The sequence below is a fragment of the Thermomyces dupontii genome (assembly GCF_041956625.1).
Source record: "Thermomyces dupontii strain NRRL 2155 unplaced genomic scaffold VTN31scaffold_8, whole genome shotgun sequence".
Lineage (NCBI taxonomy): Eukaryota > Fungi > Ascomycota > Eurotiomycetes > Eurotiales > Trichocomaceae > Thermomyces > Thermomyces dupontii.
In genome coordinates this window covers 87,203-107,949 of record NW_027192314.1, presented here as the reverse complement: position 1 = coordinate 107,949, position 20,747 = coordinate 87,203, and the positions used below count along the sequence as shown (strand labels likewise).

The 20,747-nt window shown below is 53.1% G+C and overlaps 9 protein-coding genes across 9 annotated transcripts; 5 read left to right on the top strand and 4 right to left on the bottom strand.

Moving 5' to 3' along the window:
- Positions 1 to 212: 212 nt before the first annotated feature.
- On the bottom strand, positions 213 to 772 carry VTN31DRAFT_6796 (uncharacterized protein; the record flags this gene model as incomplete). The annotated part of the gene is made up of 4 exons (XM_069407445.1): positions 213 to 272; positions 372 to 399; positions 478 to 585; positions 708 to 772. The coding sequence occupies 4 exons, from the start codon at positions 770 to 772 to the stop codon at positions 213 to 215; spliced, it is 261 nt and encodes an 86-aa protein (XP_069258099.1).
- A 925-nt stretch (positions 773 to 1,697) lies between these two features.
- VTN31DRAFT_6795 (uncharacterized protein) lies at positions 1,698 to 2,156 on the bottom strand (the record flags this gene model as incomplete). The annotated part of the gene is made up of 1 exon (XM_069407444.1): positions 1,698 to 2,156. The coding sequence occupies one exon, from the start codon at positions 2,154 to 2,156 to the stop codon at positions 1,698 to 1,700; it is 459 nt and encodes a 152-aa protein (XP_069258098.1).
- A 547-nt stretch (positions 2,157 to 2,703) lies between these two features.
- Positions 2,704 to 3,955, top strand: VTN31DRAFT_6794 (uncharacterized protein; the record flags this gene model as incomplete). The annotated part of the gene is made up of 3 exons (XM_069407443.1): positions 2,704 to 3,053; positions 3,109 to 3,475; positions 3,524 to 3,955. The coding sequence occupies 3 exons, from the start codon at positions 2,704 to 2,706 to the stop codon at positions 3,953 to 3,955; spliced, it is 1,149 nt and encodes a 382-aa protein (XP_069258097.1).
- Positions 3,956 to 7,132: 3,177 nt separating this feature from the next.
- On the top strand, positions 7,133 to 7,852 carry VTN31DRAFT_6793 (uncharacterized protein; the record flags this gene model as incomplete). The annotated part of the gene is made up of 3 exons (XM_069407442.1): positions 7,133 to 7,207; positions 7,571 to 7,740; positions 7,819 to 7,852. 3 exons carry the CDS (start codon positions 7,133 to 7,135, stop codon positions 7,850 to 7,852), a joined length of 279 nt encoding a protein of 92 aa, XP_069258096.1.
- Positions 7,853 to 10,237: 2,385 nt separating this feature from the next.
- Positions 10,238 to 11,664, top strand: VTN31DRAFT_6792 (uncharacterized protein; the record flags this gene model as incomplete). The annotated part of the gene is made up of 4 exons (XM_069407441.1): positions 10,238 to 10,255; positions 10,318 to 10,437; positions 10,490 to 10,585; positions 10,639 to 11,664. The coding sequence occupies 4 exons, from the start codon at positions 10,238 to 10,240 to the stop codon at positions 11,662 to 11,664; spliced, it is 1,260 nt and encodes a 419-aa protein (XP_069258095.1).
- Positions 11,665 to 12,126: 462 nt separating this feature from the next.
- Positions 12,127 to 14,067, bottom strand: VTN31DRAFT_6791 (uncharacterized protein; the record flags this gene model as incomplete). The annotated part of the gene is made up of 2 exons (XM_069407440.1): positions 12,127 to 13,623; positions 13,690 to 14,067. The coding sequence occupies 2 exons, from the start codon at positions 14,065 to 14,067 to the stop codon at positions 12,127 to 12,129; spliced, it is 1,875 nt and encodes a 624-aa protein (XP_069258094.1).
- A 674-nt stretch (positions 14,068 to 14,741) lies between these two features.
- On the top strand, positions 14,742 to 15,253 carry VTN31DRAFT_6790 (uncharacterized protein; the record flags this gene model as incomplete). The annotated part of the gene is made up of 3 exons (XM_069407439.1): positions 14,742 to 14,947; positions 14,996 to 15,119; positions 15,176 to 15,253. 3 exons carry the CDS (start codon positions 14,742 to 14,744, stop codon positions 15,251 to 15,253), a joined length of 408 nt encoding a protein of 135 aa, XP_069258093.1.
- Positions 15,254 to 15,538: 285 nt separating this feature from the next.
- On the top strand, positions 15,539 to 17,385 carry VTN31DRAFT_6789 (uncharacterized protein; the record flags this gene model as incomplete). The annotated part of the gene is made up of 2 exons (XM_069407437.1): positions 15,539 to 16,211; positions 16,265 to 17,385. 2 exons carry the CDS (start codon positions 15,539 to 15,541, stop codon positions 17,383 to 17,385), a joined length of 1,794 nt encoding a protein of 597 aa, XP_069258092.1.
- Positions 17,386 to 17,876: 491 nt separating this feature from the next.
- On the bottom strand, positions 17,877 to 20,629 carry VTN31DRAFT_6788 (uncharacterized protein; the record flags this gene model as incomplete). The annotated part of the gene is made up of 3 exons (XM_069407436.1): positions 17,877 to 20,317; positions 20,372 to 20,399; positions 20,456 to 20,629. The coding sequence occupies 3 exons, from the start codon at positions 20,627 to 20,629 to the stop codon at positions 17,877 to 17,879; spliced, it is 2,643 nt and encodes an 880-aa protein (XP_069258091.1).
- Between the last annotated feature and the right edge of the window lie 118 nt (positions 20,630 to 20,747).

Sequence of the window (20,747 nt, the reverse complement as noted above, 5' to 3'; positions counted from 1 at the left end):
TTCCCTGACCTGTCCCGGCGAACGGTGTCTCGTGGCTTTATCCAACCAACAGGAGTCCTTGCCGACGTGACGCACTTGGCCAGCTGCGTTGATTTATGTGGTACAGGATCATGACAATGAATCCGCCCGCCTCGACAGAACTGCATAAGTGTGTTCCGTCTCAATCATCGAGAGGAAATCCTCGATGTCACATTATGATGGGCGAACGACTGTCATGATGACGATGATTGGGCTGATCTGGCGGCCGCTCGGGCGAGTTTTCTCTGCGCCATCTTGGGGAGTCGTCAGCAGATGTCTTGCGAAGAGAAAAAAAAAAGGTTCCTGACGGTCAAGAATTGCAGGCCGACCGATGTGATGGGGTTATCACTCACCCACTCCTTCTTGCAATCGCGATAAGCCCTAGCAATTCCTTGTTAGTACGAAACCGCGCCCTGAGGCCGTACTTCTTCCAGAAAGGAACCAAAGGGGTGAGCGCACTGGAAGTAGTCCATGCACATGTCGCGATCGCCCCCATTTCGGCGCAGGCATTTGATACTGCGATCAGCAAAGTCCTGACATGGGTCGTAGTATTCGCTCGCGCTTTTACTGTGCACGCAATGGCATCAGCATGGTTCATTCATTCTGCACGGCTCCTGTGAAGTGGATTCGAGATCGGCCTGATCACAGCGCTTCAAAACTGCCTCGAGGCAATGAAATAGGGTTCTCACTGTTCAAATTTCTTCTCGGCCTTGCTCCAAGTTGTCTGATCGGCTGCGGCAGCTGTGGATGACATGGTGACGACCTGTAGAATCCTACTTCCTGAAATTGGAGAACCAAGACTCCGACAATCTGCAGCCTGCAGACCTTGACTAGTACAACCTGGGGTTCCGGAGATTCGGGAGAACGCCACACCGCCTTCTTTACCGGGAGATTAACGATAATCACGTGATGATAAGAACGAGCTAAAATTTGCCTAAGTTCCCACTTTGGGGTTTCCGACTAATGACAAATGAACAACTACTCCGTATGCATCTCAGTCAATTGAACTTTGCAGGTAATACTCTTGTCCTCAAACTTCTCGGTACTCGGACTGTCAAAGAATATGCAGAAAGCCATGTACATTCTTCTGTCAATTGGTTCGTAGAACACGTAATACTACCACTGCGATGCGACGATCTGTTCCCGACCGCCACTTTGAGAGTTCTTGTCCATACTTTCGGCCTGAAAGGCTGGGTGCCTTCAGCCTCCATGCATCAAAAAGCGGACAGATAGATCGTCTTACAAGAAAATCGGGTCGCAATTGTCTGTTGCAGCGTTAGCATGAACGCGGATTGCGGAAGGTCTAAATTAGTTGCGTTTTCGACGTTCTCCAGAGAGCCCGACAATTGATTTTCGAACCTTGTCCTGGTCCATGTGACTATCAAGCGGGGTTTGGTCCGAGTGCGAGACACAATCACAAATGGCTCACCCACATCGAACCACCAGCAAGGAACACGACGCACTGCTGCGTTGGCCGGCCGGACCGAGCGATGAGACAGACGGGAAGTTTCCTAGCTGAGTCATAAGCTTGAGGTCCAGAACTTACTAGAATCCATCCCGCGTAGACGCCGAGTAAGCTGGAGTCTGGACCGCCCATTATGGAACGAAATTCGTTGTAGACAAAGAAGAATCACCCTGATATCCTCCGTAGGCTCGAGAGATCCACGTCTGGAGAAGGCTCAGGCTCCCCTCGCGTAGAAAGCGGTGTGTTCCGATCGGCCATGGGAGCTTAGATAGTGTGCTTCGAGTCTCCAGCAAGGGTCACCAAAACTTGGAGCTTGCAAGGTATGTTCGGTCGAGAGCATGACGGGGCAGATCAAACAAATCAGCCGAGAATCAAAGGGATCCAACCCAAAACAAGTCAAAAGATCCATCTTGCTAGTGCGAATCCTTTCAAGCTCCTGTTGCCGATGCTGAATCAACGCGTCGGCGTATGATCGCATGATTGGTTCAGTGTGACGGAGTCGTGGGAGTATCTCCCGCCATTGAATCATCATCGCTGTTGTCATATCGTGCCGATCACAACCCACTGTACACGGTATCAATTGCAATAACAAGGCACTGCAATACGGCTGCCCAGCTCCGGCACGGATGGGTATTGTCGACTTAGGCGACTGGTCGAGGGCCCGCCAGAGCATTCGTGCATGTGGAGCAAGCTTGTTCCCATGCCAGTCCAAACATAGAACAGTTTCCACCGAGTGCAACGGATAGCATCACGGGATGTTTCACGGACGAGTCCCGACTGTCCACATCCTGCAAGGCGGAGGTCGAAAGCAATGGAAAGATAAGCCATAGCACGAGTTCCGGACGCCACCAAGGTCAGTTTGGAGAATGTGGGAACCGAAACACCGCATCGGGGGGTGAACGTGGGTAAACCGAAAGGAAGGGAGATGGAAGTCAGAGAAATTTCGATGCCTGAATCGCACGAACATCTCATCTGATAGCCATCCGTCCGTAGGTATAAATTCGAGCTTTCTTCCATCCCGTAGAGTAGTCGAGTCGTCGATCATCAATATATCAATTGAGTTGTCGATTGATTTTGTAAGGTCAGTTCTGGTAGACGCAAACACATCCCTCAGGTAGGGTGTTCCCTCCCCTCCCGGCTTGGAACAGACGGCATCTTCAACTGTCATCGAAGACAAGAAGGCATTGTTGGACCAAACACTGACCTCAAGCAGTACCATCATGGCTGCCGTAGAGACGATGACTGTCACATCCCCGGCACTGGGACCGGCCACGCAGGACGTTCGTCAGGAGACTCCTGCCCAAGGGCCCGAAGCGCCCCCGGAGCGGGTGACGTTTGATCCTTCCAAGCATCTGGTTTATACACCTCCCGAGAAGGTGTGGACCATGAAGGAACTGGGGTTCCCTGAGGATCGGGGCATTTCACCCGTCGGAGTCTCGGAGCCGTTTCCGTTGTTCAGCGAGGAAGCCGTGAAGCAGATGCGAGCAGAAGTTCTCAGCGAGAACGTATGGAAGCACTACCGATACTCGAGCAACCTGTCTCCCTGCCAGCTTCGCGGCTATGCTGCAGAGTAAGTACCTTTGCGCCGCTGCGACGCCCTGGCTCCGCTAACACAACGTCAACAGGTATGCGCCATTTGTCTATGACGCTTGGAAGAGTCCAGAGGTCCTGGCAATCGTATCCAAGATCGCGGGCGTAGACTTGGTGCCAGCCATGGACTGGGAGATCGGCCACGTCAACATCTCAATGTACACGGAAGAAGAGAAAAGCAAGGCCCGCAAGGCCCTCGCTGAGAAAAAGAACAGGGAGGCGGACGAAGGGGTCGCCGGCTGTCCTTGGGAAGTCGATTTGGGCCCGATCGTTGACTGGCATACGGACAGCTATCCTTTCGTCTGCGTGACGATGCTGTCGGACTGCCGGGAGATGATTGGTGGGGAGACGGCCATTCGCAAGGGCGATGGGGAGGTTATGAAGGTGCGAGGGCCACAGATGGTGAGTACGCTCTCGTGATGCTTCGATTGAATACTGACAGCTGGGCAGGGATCGGCCGTCATCCTTCAAGGTCGCTACATCGAACACCAAGCGCTTCGTGCGCTGGGCACCACGGAGCGGATCTCCATGGTGACGTCGTTCCGGCCGCGCTCGTCGGCTCTCCGGGACGACACCGTCCTTCGCACGGTCCGACCGATCTCCGATCTCTCCGAGCTGTACCTCCAGTACTCGGAGTATCGTCTAGAGATCCTGCAGGACCGGCTGCAAGCGATGGCCCGAGCCATGCGAGACCGGAAGCGGGCACGACGGCCGTTCGATACAAAGCGCATGAAGGCATTCATCCGGGAGCAGATTGAGTTCCTGGAGCAGATGGACCGGGAAATTGTCAACGATGAAGAGGTGCAGAAGGGCTTCATTGACGACGGGCACTTGTTTTCCGAAGAGCTCAAACAGCGGTCAAAGAAGGCCGTTGCTGCGTAAGGGCGCATGGGACTGATGACGGTCATGATTGACGACTTTCTTTTCTTCACTTCCCTTGATATGGCCTTATACCTTTTTGCGTTGCGATGGGCCCATTAGACATATGGTCATGTTGGATCCTGTTGTTCCTGTCAAGCTTGGATGTCGCGTTGGGATACCTGGTATTGAGAATGGGCTCCGGGCTTGCTGCGTTAGGTCTTCACACAAGGCAATAATAGTAGTGTCGAATAGCATAGGGACGATTCTAATATATGTTGCCGCGTACGGTGTTGGGACCGGTATAATGCCGCATAGGAATCTGTACTCGCATGTTGACCCGGGGCATGCACTGGGCAGTCGACATATGTATTGGTCATGTAGTAGACAGCGTCGAAAGTATTATTCCAAGCTATGACCTTCATATTATTGCCTTCTGAAGCTTTAAGAGCCAGAGCCAGAGACGAGCACAATCCCGCTCGAGGCCACCGAGATTAGACATTGGGAATACCTGAACCAGTGTCAGTCAATGTATAGAAGAGAGGCCACCTGCCCAGACATGTTGGCACCCTGAAACTGAGCATCCAAGGCGCCGAGATTGACAAATTGTGAGGTGAAGGAGAGAAAATGCCTACAGAATGAGGGTAAGGGGCACTAACGAAGACCCTTAGGGGGGGAGAGCCCTTTACTTAAGGCTTGAGCGGATGACAGTCCCACCGCGGTTAGCCAGCCAGCGCTGGCCAGTTGGCCTTGGCAGTCCAGCTTGGGACCCGTGCGTCATCGGTGGGCGCATGATCGTCTTGGATGCCTGATTGCCTGACACCGATCCTGGCTCCCCACCCTCAATGATGGATGAACAGAGCTCTTGATGGAAACCGTCTGTCCTGAATAGCAACCAAATTATCTCGCCGAACTCGTACGGAGTACGGAGTACCGTAGAGTTTCTCAGGAATGCCATTGCGCTCGTTCCTGGCCATGTTGGCAAAGTGAGTGAAAGGGTCCGAAGGCCGCGACCGAACAGCGGCAAAAATTGTACTATCACGTGAGCTCCAAATGATGTTAGCCAAACAAAATCATAGGTCAACCAATTCCACTATCAAGTGGCCAAGTAAAAATGGTCACGAACATTTCGCTCTACATACTCGTCTACCTGACATCTTCTGTCAATTTCGTCCTGCCTGTCGCTTCCAAACCAAATCTTGATTCCTTCTCTTGTATACTACCTACATCGTACTCTGTACGGAGTACATTCTCCTGCACTTCGATTACCTAGTTAGTAACCAACCTGGATGGTCTCTTGATAGCCAAGGTTGGCTCCCCTGGTGGGCAGTGGTGGCGTTCCGTCAATGTGACCTACCTACTAGTAATGTACCTCTGTCAATATAAATCGGTCTACATAATCACTCGATACAGTGGAACTCTAATGTGTCTTCGAGTGGCCTACCAGCGTACTTCATGAGTCTTGCGACAGATCAACGCACTCCGTTCTGTTAAAGACCCTCACCATGTGCACTGCTGTTTGCGATTGTCAATTCGTACTTGGACAACTTGGAGCAAATGGCGACGTCCGTCTTCGTGTTAGACTCCTCGTCCCTTTTGAAAATTCTGGAAAAAAACAAAACGTTTCATAACGTCCTTCCAACAACAAACATCAACAGATCAAAGGCCATCATGATAACGATTTGTTGCTGCTTTCGGGTCTGCCACACGGCTGCTTCCGCGGCGGAGCATTTTTGTTCAAGAGATTCGTCTCAGATACAGCCTCCCTTCGATTATCTTTCATGAGTGTGCATACTAACGACGCTGAAATCCGATCAAGGCCCAGACCAAAGGTACAGTTACGGTTGGTGGTCAAGTCACTTTTCGGATCTGACGCCCTCAAACTTGTCCATTTCTATAACTAGCTATAGGTACTAATGAATGTTCAAAGGAAAGATGTGTACTTCCTCCTACTCCGTACAGAGTGATTACCAAATTTCATCCCTCCGTTCCTTGCTTGTCGAAGAACAGTTGCTTGCTAAGTCGCTACTTTCAGTCGACTCTCAAAGTCATGGCCCGAGCGGCATCTCGCCGTTGCGGTGGCCGTCACCAACTGCCAATGGTTTGTTGGTTCTGGCATCTCGGAAGCAAGGCGCATGAACGCATCCAAAGTGCACCTGTCGGTGCCCATTTTGCAATGCAAGGCCGATGCCCTGAAAACAACCGTTGGCACTTTCCAAGCTCCGAACCACTAGGTTAGGCCTACCTCAAGATTGCTTATCACGTGGTTCTTTTCATTGTCAAGAGACGAGGCTAGGTTACAGTGGCTATTTTTCTTCCGCCGCGTTTAGGCTCAGGTCGGGCCGCCGGGGAAGCAGGGGGACCTCGACCCGGCAGCGCTGATTGGCAGGAGGGACTACGGTAGTTGCAAAGAGCTGGGGTGATGTGCACACCAATCCAGACCTCGAGCCCATTGAATGCTTCCAATGCTCGACTGGCTCAACCGAAGCTCACTCACGTTGGATTTCCCCAACTCCCAATCACAAAGACAGATCGATTACTCCTACACTAGTACTCCGTACATCACTCGCCATCAACAACGATCTCCGTCCTCTACGGCGGCTCAAGCATAGTATGCGAGTATGGAGACGCCTCCTCAACCCCAACCTTCCCGACCTATGGCCGTTTCCAGAGGCCACTGGCAGTGCCCAAGCTCTTCGTGACCGGAATTCTCCCCGACCCAAATCCATGTCCCTGGTCCCTGGTCAGTTGGTGTCTTTGCTCCCTGGAGTACTAGCTACTCCTTCAAGTACTGTATTGTACTATGGAGTCCACGTTGACTCAGTCAGTGGAGAGGGCAAACCCAGTTCAGTAAAGAGTGTTTAGAGTTAGACACCCCTGTCAGAATTTACCCCATGCGGTGCCAGCCGTTACCCTTTTGGCAGAGGTGCAGCAACGCCGGCGGGGGACGAAAAGTGAGCATCTCGGTCCGCAGGTATGTAGGTTATCCACTTGCGCACATAAATACTGATCCGGGGCAGCGACCGCCGGTCACAGAATTGCAACTTACAAAGACATTCTGGCTGTTGGAATCAGCTCTTGGGAACTGTTCGAAAGGGTCCTGCATCCAAGACACGAACTTCATAGTTTTGATTTGAATTGTTGAACGTGTGATCAGTCAGTCATCGACCTTCCTGGAATTCTATAGAGGATTATTCCACCATGACGGAACCATCTGCTCAGGAACAAACAACCACCACCAACCATGCCCCGGCAAACGTTGAAGTGGACACCTCGGTACGAGAGCTCTCCATTACGGTACACTGGATGCATTGCTTACTTGAGTCTCAGTTTGAGAATGACTCTTCTTATGGCGATGAACTGTACGTGATGTGACAACATGGCGCTCCGGATCCCATAAGCATGCTCACACATGTTCATCAACATATAGATCATCATACAATGCATCACTGACATCGTCAGTAATTGATTATCGCCATGAGAATGAGCAGTGGTTCAAGGAGGCCGGGTTCGTGAACATCTATGTGAGAACTTTGTGCTTCCATACGGCGTCTGGCCAAAGGATCCCCATCTTGTCAGTTATCCCCTTTGCCCCCAGACGGTGAATCAATAACACTCCAGTACTGACCTCTTCGACAGAAGAAAGTTGGCGCCTGGAACCAGACCCAGGCCGAAGCGAACGGCTTCGAGGCCGCAGCTCTGGCACCTCTGACGCGGTTCAAGCAGTGGAGGAAGGAGGAAGTCATTTTCCTTGCCAGTAAGGCCCGCGCTGACGGCCGGAACCGCAACATTCACATGATGTTCAACTTGTGAGTGTCCCCGTAGCTACTATCCGGCATTGCTAAGTACCTATACACTAGACAACTAACCACAAATATCATCTGCAGCTATGTTGTCTACGCCCAGCGTCCCGAGAACTGACGGACAATACTATGTACTCCTGTCGTGCCTGGACAAGTTGTTCGTGTAGCCTCGGCGGCTCGGCCTCTTGCTTTCAAGGTCCGAGCCGTCCACGTTAACAGCAATGGAGGAGGATGGGTGTAAGCCTTGCTTCTTGCCTGACCATCCAAGATCTGCAAGCTAATCATTATTTCGTAGCGTATCTGCTCCCTAACGACGAAACAGAAAATGACCGCCTGGACATGTTTCATGAACTTTGTCTCACGCTATTGCACCGGAAGCTCTATCTGGCCCCGATCAAGAACCCGCAGCGGGTAATTGATCTGGGACAGGTATCTGGGCAATTGATTTCGGTAAGTTTGCTAGCTGGGAATGGCGGACCCAAGATACAGAAGCTGACTCGCTGAAGCGGACCAACATCCCGAGGCCGAGGTAAGGAATACTAGAGGGAGCGATCCCAGATGGACGGAATGCTGAGACAGGATGTTGTTTGTGCCAGGTAATCGGCTGTGATTTGAGCCCGGTCCAACCGACTATGTCAGTTTAGCATAAGAGCTCGTAGCTAAGTGGCTGGGCTGACGGGGATTTGCAGGGTTCCTCCGAATGTGAAGTTCCTTGTGGACGACATCGAGTCGGAGTGGGCATATGAAAGCGACCCGTTTGACCTCATCCACGCGCGATACCTGGCTGGCTCGATCAGGGACTTTGGGAAGTTGGTGAAGCAGTGCTATCGGTACTATGCTGACTCTGTTCCGTTATCCTTCTTGACACTCTAACGAAAAACAGATCAGTAAAGCCTGGCGGCTGGGTTGAATTCCAGGACTGGGACGGCTATCCCATGTCTCCAGACGGCAGTCTCAATGGCACCGCGCTCCAACAATACTACGACGAAATCTACGGGGCGTTCGAGGATGTTGGCTATGGGGTGCGTCCCGGGCCCAAGTTGGAGCAGTGGTTCAAAGAAGCCGGGTTCGTGAACATCCACGTGGAGAAGTTTGTCATTCCCTACGGCGTTTGGCCAAAGGATCCCCATCTTGTCAGTTTAGCCCTTTGCCCCCAGACGGTGAATCAATAACACTCCAGTACTGACCTCTTAGTCAGAAGAAAGTTGGCGCCTGGAACCAGACCCAGGGCGAAGCGAACGGCTTCGAGGCGGTAGCTCTGGCACCTCTGACGCGGTTCAAGCAGTGGAGGAAGGAGGAAGTCATTGTCCTTGCCAGCAAGCTGACGGCCGGAACCGCAAAATTCACATGATGTTCGACTTGTGAGTGTCCCCGTAGCTATTATCCGGCTTTGCTATACAATAGACAACTAACCACAAATATCATCCGCAGCTATGTTGTCTACGCCCAGCGTCCCGAGAACTGACGGACAATCTCTCCTGTCGTGCCTGGACAAGTTGTTCGTGTCGCCTCGGCGGCTCGGCCTCTTGCTCTCAAGGTCCGAGCCGTCCACGTTAACAGCAATGGAGGAGCCCCAAATTGTACTGCAAATGTCCGTGGCTCTGTGGTTAGAAACATCTAATAGGAGTGTGAGAAGTCATCCATCTAGAATGGTTCTAAGCAGTACATTAGTTACTCGTCCATTTCTTTTTCATTCCTGCAAGCCCTTTCTACTATGCCCTCTTCCACATGACTGGAGCGCCAGCTCCGATTCAGAAAAACAAAGAGTTCCTCCGCAAACGGTGTTTCAGTACAGTAGCATAGTACTGAGTAAAAACCATGGCTTCCCCAGGGATCTTCGTCATCCCAGAGGTGATGTTCTGCTCCTTTACAGTTTGAGCTTCATGTGCACTTCATCGAATCAAGACCTGCTTCATTTGTCTGTAGGGAGCTGCTGCTCAGCTATTCCTCTGCTCTCCCTTTCTAGAGACCGCGCTGACTACCTAATCTTTGCCCAAAACGACAAGGCTCGGTTCGTTTCAGGGCATGCGCGCGACAGCCGCGCGTCACCAGTTGGCAAACACTCGCGAGTCACGTGTCAGGCTAGGGGAGTGATATCACGTGATAATACTCGTAATGCCTGAGGCAGTACTATGACTAATACAATCGCGTGACTCGCGTCAGACCTTCGCGTAACGAGTTAGTGAAGCTCGGCGGATTTGGCTGTAGTCTAGGCTGGCTCTCCCAAGTTGTCGAGATTCTCTCCAGTTAACAATTAAGCCACAGATGACAAGACACAGGGTCTTTCTCACCTTCTTTGACTTGCAAGCTCTTGAGTTGGCTTTTGGACCCCTTGAATTGACCAGCGCTGCCCACCCGTCGTCACGACTGGCGAGTCCCACCGCCAACACGTTGATACGTCCATGGTTGTCAAATTTGATACTTCCTTCCCACTATTGTGAAGTTGGATCGCTTGTATCCAGCGCAAGAGTTGGATGCGACTTGGACGAAGGAGGCCCCGATTATGGCTGATCCGTCGGGAGTAAGTCCATGATAATATTTTGGTGAGGATCGAAGCCAGTGGTAACGAGGAAATGTCTCCAGCTCTGCGAGACGTTGCAGAGCCACATAGATGAGCTCCGCAGCCTGATACAATGTGGCATCTGTGTTCGCCCTCTTTATGAGCCATACACGCTGGCCTGTGGCCACACCTTTTGCTACGGAGTAAGCAACTATATGTGACATGAACAATCGGCTATCGAACTAACAGGTCCAGTGCTTGACGGCTTGGTTCACATCGGCGAGAAATGGTCGAAAAACATGCCCTGATTGCCGAGCGCAAGTAAAAGCGCAACCGGCGCCTTGCTATCTGGTTCGTCCAGTGTCCGAGCCGTCTGATCCGGAGGATGCTGACACGATTCTCAGATCCGGAGTATTGTCAATATGTTCACAAACCGTGCCGAGCTTCTTGATAAAGGAGAGACGACGGACGAGCACAACCAGCGTAGACAAGAAGAAGCTAAGAAGATAGAGGAAGACAAGAACAATACTCATCCGCGAACCGGCGGGCTGTTCAAAGGATGCTTCAAGGAAAAGCGAGGGCCAGATGGTCCCATCATTGACGTCGATGACGGAGTTGAACGATGTCCAAACTGTGCATGGGAACTGGTCGAAGACGAATGCGTCAACTGCGGCTACTACGCGCACGATGACACCGACTTCACCGACTACACTGATTACGACGATCATTCGGAATTTATGACCGATGCAGACGACATGGAGGCGGAAGCTTTCGCTGAGGCACTCGAGATGGATGGTTACCACGATGAGTTTCTGCCGTTTGGCTTCCGGTTACACGATGCGATGCATCGAGCGTATGGCCGTGACCGTGATCGACTAGGAGATGACCCGGGTCCAGGGCAAGGGAGGAGAGCCCGACGGATGATTTACATTACTGATGAAGATGATTCCGAAGACGACGATGAAGATTCTGAGGACGAGGACATGGACTCTTTTGTCGTCGATGACGACGAGGAAGACGACGACGATGATGATTCGAGCGACCACTCGACCGTGGTCGGGGATCGACGCCGCGTGTCTCCTCTGTCCTCGTCAGAAGATGAAAGTGAATCCTCATCGGAGGATGGGACTGACGATAGCGACGACGATGACGACGATGATGACGACTCTGACGTTAGCATGGAGGGGACCAATGATGATGACGAAGGGGAGGACGAGGAAGAAGAAGAGGATGACCCGCAAAGGCATCAATCTGCGCAAAGACGATTTCCTCGATCGCCGACTCCCCCGACGTGGGTGACGGGAGTACCACGGGGCGCACCGGTGATCAACCTTGCTACCTCAAGTGAACCAGAGAATGAGGACGACGATGATGATGATGATGACGTACCGGTTCCTCCGGCGCGCCGACGACGGAGGGTGCGTTCATAAGACTGTCCATTACATGCGTGCATGGCCTAGTTTACAGGTCGGCCGGCATCAATCGCTCTGACACACTCGAAGCTCTGACTCAGCCACAGATTCGTTATATCCCACCCGAGGCCCAAATCCTGTTAACTCTTATTCAACTTTCGAGACGCCAATAGCATGCATCGCTTTTAGGAGTTGTTGCTGTCTCTTTAATTAGTCTGCAGGATCAAGTAAAAACTAGCAGAGCATAAAATATCGGACTCGGCTGATAATTATGTATCTAATAGAGTATGCATTGAGATCATCCTCTAGATGACCTGACAGAGCCATCATGATACAGTAGGTGCCATTGGAAATTCACTTTTAGATATCATGTCTAGTCTATATACAGTAGTCGAACAGCCTTCATTGCTAATCGGTCATACCATCCAACCGGACCTGCTTATCTAGCGTAGCTAACCCGCGAACTTCCCAGGTAATTGATTACTCGCGAAAATCAACCTCAAAAACCACTGCCCCGTTCCGGCCCTGACTCGACGGACCACGATACTGGCTCTTGGCGAAACAATTCCAGCGACCGAAGCGGTGCTCCTTGCCCAGAGCAGCGACGATGCACAGCCCCTTCTTTTCTCGGGCATTGGAGGGAAGTTTCTTCCCGGCTGATGATGAGGCTGACTTTGAGGGGAAGTCTGGTCGGCGCTCGAAGACGGCGATGTCATTGACAACGCCTTTCAGCAGGGGTTCCGGTTCTGATTCCGTGGTTGATGTGGCAGTCGCCGCGGCGGCGGGATGAGAGTCAGTTGATTGCGAAGTATTGCTCTTTCCGTTGATGGTAGAGTTGAGGGACTGATTAAGTTGATGGGACGGTGTTGGCGGCGAGAACTTGTTGCCGACGCCCACCGGTCCCAGCGGGTGGAGCATCTTTTTGTCCTCCGAGACTCGCCACGCACGGATGAACCCGTCCCAGCTGCCACTGAGAACGATGTCCGTGCCCGGCACGGTGGCCAGCGCGGTGATCCAGCGCGGGGTGGGCCGCAGGAAGCGCGCGTTGTGCGCGGCCGTCTCGCCGTCGGTTTCCGGCGAGAGCTCCTCCGGCGGTGGGACCGGGTCCAAGCCGTGCGCCATCGGGATGGTGTAGAGGGGTTTCTTCTTGTGGATGGACCACAGTGACAGGGCGCCCGCGTCGGAGCCCGTCACGAAGTGTTGCGGGGGAATCACTGCCACGCAGTCGATGCTGTTGTTTTGGTATTCGTCCTTCTTAGACGATTCCCCGCGGAACACGAGCTGCGTCTCATCGACGACTTTCCAGAGTCGTGCACTGCGATCCCGTGCGCCGACGCTGACGCATTGGTCCGTCATCATCGAGGCCACGGCCGAGACGTTGTCTTGGTGGCCAAAGAGCGTCTCGACGTATGCATGCCCGCAGGCGCTGAGGGACCATGTCTTGATGGTGCGGTCAAACGACCCCGAGAACAACTGCTCTCCCGAAGTGTTGGACGAGATGTGCCGCGTGAACGACAGTCCGCTGACGGCATCTCGGTGCTGCGTAAATGACTTCATGGGCGTGAGGGTCTCCGCATCCCAGATGATCAATTTCTTGTCCTCCCCGCCCGTTGCAACGTATTTTCCCGACGGAGAGACCGCAACGGTCAGAATCCGACCTGTGTGCCCTTGTCGGTCCTTGCTCCCCGGCACTTTTTGTAGGCCCTTGACATACTTTAGGTTCTTTGGTTTCTTTCGGTGTATTCGTGGCGCCTCCGTGGAGCCGTTGATGCCATTGGCCTTTGTATCGTTATATTCGAGCGGTGTCACGAGTTCCCATTTAATCAGAACCCGGTCCTTGGAAACGGTGTACACATATGGCGGGTGCACAGCAACTGATGTCGTCGAGAGGGTATCAGCACGGAAGAACGTATGCGTGGCACCGGCAAAATCCAATTGCGAGGCGATTTGTCGGAATACTCGACCCTTGGCTTCGTCCTGTACAATTGTAAGCGACCAGACTGGGCAGCGAAATTAAGATCGTTGCCGATTGGGCAAACATACCACATCCTCCTTCAATCGCTCGGCGATGAGATCACGGTCGAGATCTGCCGCATCAAAACCGGCCTCATCGACTTGTTCTTTGAGATTTTCAAGGTATTGCTCTGCGAGTTTCAATCTCCGCTCTGCCGCCGTTTCACCTTCGTCCGACTCTGAGGAACTCTCGTCGCCAGAGACCTCCGATTCTGAGATATCGCCCTCCACATCTTCAGATTCACTACCGGATATCGATTCGTCGTCTCTTTGCGACTTCCGATGGGCCGAAGTCTCGTCCGACGCTCCATTCGCGGCGACGCTTCTTTTCTTCGATCCCGGCGCGGCCACGCGGTCCTCTCTCTTGCGCTTGCGCTGCGAGGCGGGAAGTGTGAAAAATGACGACATGGTCGGCTGGGCTCGAGTTTCTTCAGTCGAACTCCCTATTTACAGCAACTCAGAGAATCAAAGAGAGTTCGACTTCTGAAGTAGGCTGCTTGTCTGCGCAACTTCTATCAACTATAAACTTTTTTTCTCCTCTCATATCCTGATTGGTCCGTGCAGCGTAATCTTGGCTCTGGTCCTCGGAGATCGGCGAAACAGAAACGCCTAAATGGAGGTCCCTTGTTTGTCCTGTTTGCATCAAAGCTCCAGGCGTCAAGCTCACGCGTGGCTCCCGCTGGAGCTCAATGACAGTCGTTTGCTTCAGCTGTCCGCCCTGTTTCGGTTCATAGATTTTCAATCTTCAGATTCTGAATTCAACGAGCAAGCATGTGAGTATTTTGAAACAATTATATATCACTGCGGTCACTGACTTTGTTTTAGGGAGGTTCTGTTGGGCATCACTGGCAAGGACTTCGTCATCATTGCGGCCTCGAAAGCTGCTACGCGAGGACCGACCATTCTCAAAGCCACAGATGACAAGACACGAAAATTGAATGATCATACCTTGCTGGCATTTTCGGGAGAACCGGGCGATGGAGGTATTCTTTGCGATCGCTAGCTGACTCGTCCCGACGGCTGATCACCGCCTTCTAGTTCAATTCGCCGAGTTCATTCAAGCCAATGTGCAACTGTACACCATGCGCAATGGTACCGAGCTCAGTCCGGCCGCCGTGTCTAGCTTTGTGCGTGGAGAGCTAGCATACAGCTTACGGTCCCGCGAACCGTATCTGGTCAACCTTCTCTTGGGGGGCGTCGATCCCATCACCCATAAACCCAGCTTGTACTGGATTGATTACCTGGCTTCTCTGGCTCCTGTGCCTTATGCCGCTCATGGTTATGCTCAGTAAGTGATCCTATCAACTGGAGTATGATTAAATGCTGATTGTTTTAGGTATTACTGCTTGTCGATACTTGATAAACATCACCATCCAGATATCACTCTGGAACAGGGGCTAAAGATTCTGGGAATGTGTACTGACGAACTAAAGCGACGACTACCGATTGACTTCAAGGGGGTAAGAAAAAACTCCCGCGTATTGTGCCTGAATATCCTACTGAGACGCGGTATTAGGTCTTTGTCAAGGTTGTCACCAAGGACGGCATCCGAGACGTTGAGTTTGATAACAGCAGAGACGTCCAAATTGCGTGATGATGTTTGGCATGATGGTGTATCATACAGTTACGGATATGCTAGACGACAATTGACTAGTTGGTAATCAACGCCGATAATCACTTCAACTGCTGTATTCAGCAAAATGTAAAAGATCATTCCTAGAGACGGTACTTCCATGCATCAAAGATCAACCTGTGGCAAGTTGAACCATGGACTTGGTATCAACTAGTTGATGTTTGACTAGTTTGCATCATCGGAGATCTTGGCGGCAAGCTTCATCAACCGCAGAATTCAGTTCTCCGATACCAATTTCCACTGAATATGTCCGAACGAACCATGTCAAAACGCCAAGCAGACGTTGATATTGAAGGGGAAGAAGCCCCCGGTACTCCGGTCCCCAAAAAACCGCGCTTCGCAGAAGATAGTGACCGGAATGGCGACGTCGCGCCGCATCTAGACGGCCGAGAGTACGAGCGCGACGAGGCCAAGGGCAAGGACATCCTAGCCGCGGCCGATCACGAGGGCGAAGAGCTGCAGGAAGCCGAACAGGAGCCGGAAGACTCTGTCAGTGACGACGAGGAGGATGAGACGCGACTCTCGGCTCCAAAGCGACAGACGCATCCTGAAGAAGGCTACAGCGACCTCTACCTCGACACTATTAACCGCGCCGTGCTCGATTTCGACTTCGAGAAGCTGTGCTCTGTATCGCTTTCGAATATCAATGTGTATGCGTGCCTGGTGTGCGGCAAGTACTATCAAGGCCGAGGGCCCAAGTCGCATGCCTACGAGCATGCGCTTGAGGTCGGACACCATGTTTTTGTCAACATGGAGACGAGAAAGATCTACGTGCTGCCAGAGGGATACGAAGTGAAGAGCAAGGCTTTGGATGATATCAAATACGTAGTTAATCCGACGTACACCAAAGGGGAAGTGTCAAAGTTGGACAAGGAAGTTCGCGATGCCTTTGACTTACAGGGCAAGCGATACCGACCAGGTGTGTTACTTTTTAAGGCACATCACTTTTCCGACGAGGAGCTGACTGTGCAGGTTATGTCGGGATGAACAACATCAAGGCGAACGACTATCTGAACGTGGTGGTCCAGGCTTTGGCTCACGTCACTCCCATCAGAAACTTTTTCCTGCTGCACGATTTCCCCGTGCCGGGGTCACCCCAGCTAACGCTGCGATTCAGTACGTTAGTTCGCAAATTGTGGAATCCGAGAGCATTCAAGTCTCATGTGTCGCCGCATGAGCTGCTCCAGGAGATTGCGCTTCGATCGTCGAAGCGGTTCACGTTGACCCAACAATCGGATCCCGTGGAGTTCCTGTCATGGTTCCTCAATAACCTCCACCTTAGCTTGGGAGGTTCGAAAAAACCGTCAAAGACGCCCACGAGCGTCATCCAACAGGCCTTCCAAGGCCACCTGCGGATTGAGAGCCAAGAAATCACGGCGCAAGCCGATACTACCAACTCACGGCTCGTGTTTACCGAGTCGTCGCAGACTCATACGCAAATCACGCCGTTCCTCATCCTGACGCTGGACCTTCCGCCGACACCACTCTTCCAGTCTGCCAACCGCGAGTCGATCATCCCGCAGGTGCCACTGACAACCTTGCTCAACAAATACAATGGGATCACAGCGTCTGAGAAGATGTCGCATCGCGTCCGACATCGTCTGCTCCACCCACTCCCGCCCTATCTCCTCTTCCACATCAAGCGCTTCAGCAAGAACAAGTTCGTCTCGGAGCGCAACCCGACCATCGTGACATTTCCCTCGCCCCGATCCCTCGATATGTCGCCGTACGTAGAGCCCAACCCGTCCATTCACCCGCCGGGCGAGCCCATCATCTACGACCTCGTCGCCAACATCATCCTCGACACCGCGGCCCCGTCCTCCGGCGCCGGCGCCGGCGACAACTCAACAGACAGGACGACAACAGCCACTGGTGCAAGCGCTGAGAACGTATCTTGGTTGATCCAGCTGCATGACAAGGCCATGGCGGCGGAGAACGCGAGGCGGCAGAAGGAGCATCAACAGCAAAGGGGTCCTGAGTGGCTGCAGATCCAGGATCTCTACGTGGATAAGACGGAGAGTGAGACTCTGTTCACAAGGGAATCGTACTTGATGGTTTGGGAGAGGAGGAAAGTGGGAAAGAAGAAGACTTAACAACCGGGACTTTCGCACTGTATTTGTAGATGATATAGACCGGATAATGTCGAGATGTATACTTTTTTTTACATTGTGGTTGATATACGTTTGACAGGGTCTATGTCCGGAAATAACGCCCAATTTAACAACGCCCAAAACATGAAAAGAACCCCCAAACTTAAGCTTCAAGCATGATGACATCCTTCTCATGATCCAACATCCCATCCTCCTTCACATGATCTATAGTACCATCAGCCGCAACCAAACCCATCCCATCATCCATTTCCGAAAGAATCCACTCGACAAGGTAACTCTCATCCATCAACTCCTCTATGCGACGATAATGCCGATCCGTATACGCCTTCAGCGCGGTCAGGATATCCTTCATACTCAGCGGCGCCCCTTTCCTGGCAGCCCCGGCGATGGCCGGCGGCCGCTTCTGCGCCAACGAAATGAACTTCGAGGCCGGGTAGGAGCGGACGAGCGCGTAGAGGATCCGCTGGGCAACTTTAGCGGTGCGCGCGTTGGTGTTCCAGTCGCGCAGGCGGAGGAGGAGGAGGTAGAGGTTTTCGTCGGAGAGAGACTGCAGAACGGCGTCGACGGAGGGGTTGCCCGTGAGTCGTGGTCCTTGGTCGGGGGAGGGCTTCGGTGGATTCGGAGGATGAGGATGAGGATGAGGATGATGATGATGATGATGATGATGCATCGGCTTCCTCGATGGCGGAGGTAAAGAGCGAGAGTAGCCGGCCGGGATGGTTGAGTTGCAGGGCCAGAGTGATCGCCTCGCGGTAGGCGCCCGCGCGGATGTAGTTTTGCAGCTGCTGGTCCTGCTCGATGCGGGCAGCGTTGGCAGAAACCGCAGCGTTGAGCGTGGCGGAGGTGGTATTGGTCCAAAAAGTCACGGTGGAGTCCGCGGCGCCCGAAACCAGCGAGTATGGGGACGTGGAAGGGTGGCTGGGGTTGAGGACGTCGGCTCGAGATCCCGAGGGTGTCGGGCTGGCGAGCGCCCAGACGCGGTCCGTGTGATTGTCGAGCGTCGTTTCCAGCTCGCCAGTGTATGGTGACCAGATCTTCACCAGACCGTCGGCGGCAGCGGACGCGATCACTGGGCGTGTCGTGGCGGCGCTCCCCTGGGCGATAGCGGACGCCTCGTCGTCGTCGTCGTTGTTGTTGTTCTTGAATTGGCTTGGCGGAAGCCAGAGCACCTTGAGGACACTGTTGCTATGACCCTCGAACGTGAGAAGGCAGCTGTAGTCCGACAGGCTCCAGACTTTGACCGTCTTGTCGCCCGAACCCGTCACGACGACGCCGCGACTCGTGCTTGAGCCGGCATTGGTGTTGATAATGGGCGTGTCCTTTGGTGCGAACCGGACGGACCACACGCCACGCTTGTGTCCGCGGAGAACGCCCGCCACGGAGCCGTCCTCGAGCGACCAAATCTTCACGGTGCGGTCCTGGGATGCAGAGGCAAAAAGGACACCCGTATGGTTCACATCGAGAGCGTTGATGTCCTTCTCGTGTGCTTTTCGGGTGTACACTGCCTTTGGAGACGCGGTTTGGTGCGGCTTGACCTTTGCTAGGTCCCATCTCTTCACGGTCCGGTCTTGCGAGCCAGTCAGCAGGAATGTTGGAGGGTGGTTCAATGGATCTTTATACGCCGCAGATGCGGCGGGTGGTGGAGTTCGCGGGAGTGCAATTGCACCCAGCGACTCGGCGTGGCCGGTGAAGACCCCCGCGCAGGTGTAGGACGAGTTTTCCGGATCCAGACGCCACAGACGCGCCGTATTGTCCTTGGCACCGGTCGCTAGCCAGTATCCAGACCAATCCACGTCGAGGCAGATGATGATGTCCTCGTGGCCCTCAAGAAATGTAACGTCCGCTCCAAAGTATCCATCATCTTTGCTGCCATCCTGCTCTGAAGCCACAGAAGACCCAATGGAGACGATTCGGATGTTCTCCGTGTTCGTCGCCATGGCCAGCAGCGAGCGATCAGGCCCCACGTATGCCAGGTCAATGACCTCGTCGTCATTACCTGATATCCGGCGGATAATTGGCAGAGGGAGTATCGTGGATCCAGGAGTGTAACTAGCCAGTGACGCGAGCGAGTGTAATCGGAAAGTTTGATCGGCATGAACAGTCATCACAAATGACATTCCTGGTGTGTACTCGGTCGAGATGATGGTATCGAGCTCCCCGCCGGACTCTTGCTCTTCTGTTACTTCGCTTCCTCGATTGACATCCCAGACGCGCAATACGCCTTTCTCACCGCCGACGAAGCAGAGACCGGTGTCGGCAATGAAACCTGCCGCTTCCGCGCTCTCCAGGACCGGGATAATACGGCGCGTTTTCCATGTGCGCGCATCCCACACGATAACGGTCTTGTCGCGCGAAGCAGACAGCAGGGCATTCTCTGTCGTCGAAAAGGACAGACTCCGGACCACAGACACATGCGACTCCAACGCCACGATTGACTTCCGCTTATGCAGATCCCACACCCGGACTTTCCCCTCCTCGTCGCCAGAAGCAAGACGGAATCCCACAGTTGACCTGGTTCCGTCCACATCTTCCATCTCCAGGTCCTCACTGTCTGCTTGCGACTTCTTTTTCTTCTTCTTGTTCTTCTTCTTGTCTGCCGCTTCATGGACTTCATGCGGAACCGACATTTCGAAGAAGCACAACGCGGAGATCACTCCTCCGTGGCCGTGGAACGTATGCGTCGTGTAGCCTCCTCGGATGTCCCATACCTTGACAGACCCATCGGCAGCTCCCGTCGCTAACAACGTGCCGGTCTCGTCTGTCGCCATGGTAACGACAGGCGAGGTGTGAGGTTTCAGACTTCTAACAAGGGCCGCTTGAATCGATTTGGCCATCTCATCGTATGGTGCTAGCGAGTATATGCGCATGGACATGGATCGCGAGCAGACGATAGCGTGCGAGGCTGATCGAGTAACTATCAAACGGAATTAGAAGAGCAGCAGCACTATCTGGTCGCATTTTTGCTTACTGGCTAGACTAGTCACCAATTCGCCATCCTGCAAGCCGTCGTCAGCTTCATAGCGACTCTGAGCAACATAGCAGGCCCACTTACTCCCTCTAATCTGGCCAGCTGGTCGCCAGTGACCAAGTCCACAAGAAGCGCATCTTCTCCCACGGCACTGGCCAGAATCCGGCCACTTGCATCGAGAGAAGTGCTGCCTCCTGTGTAGATTGGGTGAAGGGTTCGCGACGCTTCAAAGGTCGTCTTGACCTGGATTTTCGACATATTTGCGGTCCAATGTCCCAGGGAATGTTCACCGCGTCATATCCAGGAACCCTGATCGCTGACTAGTCGGCCAATATTCAGATCAAACAGTAAAACACGAGGACCTCGACTTTTGGTC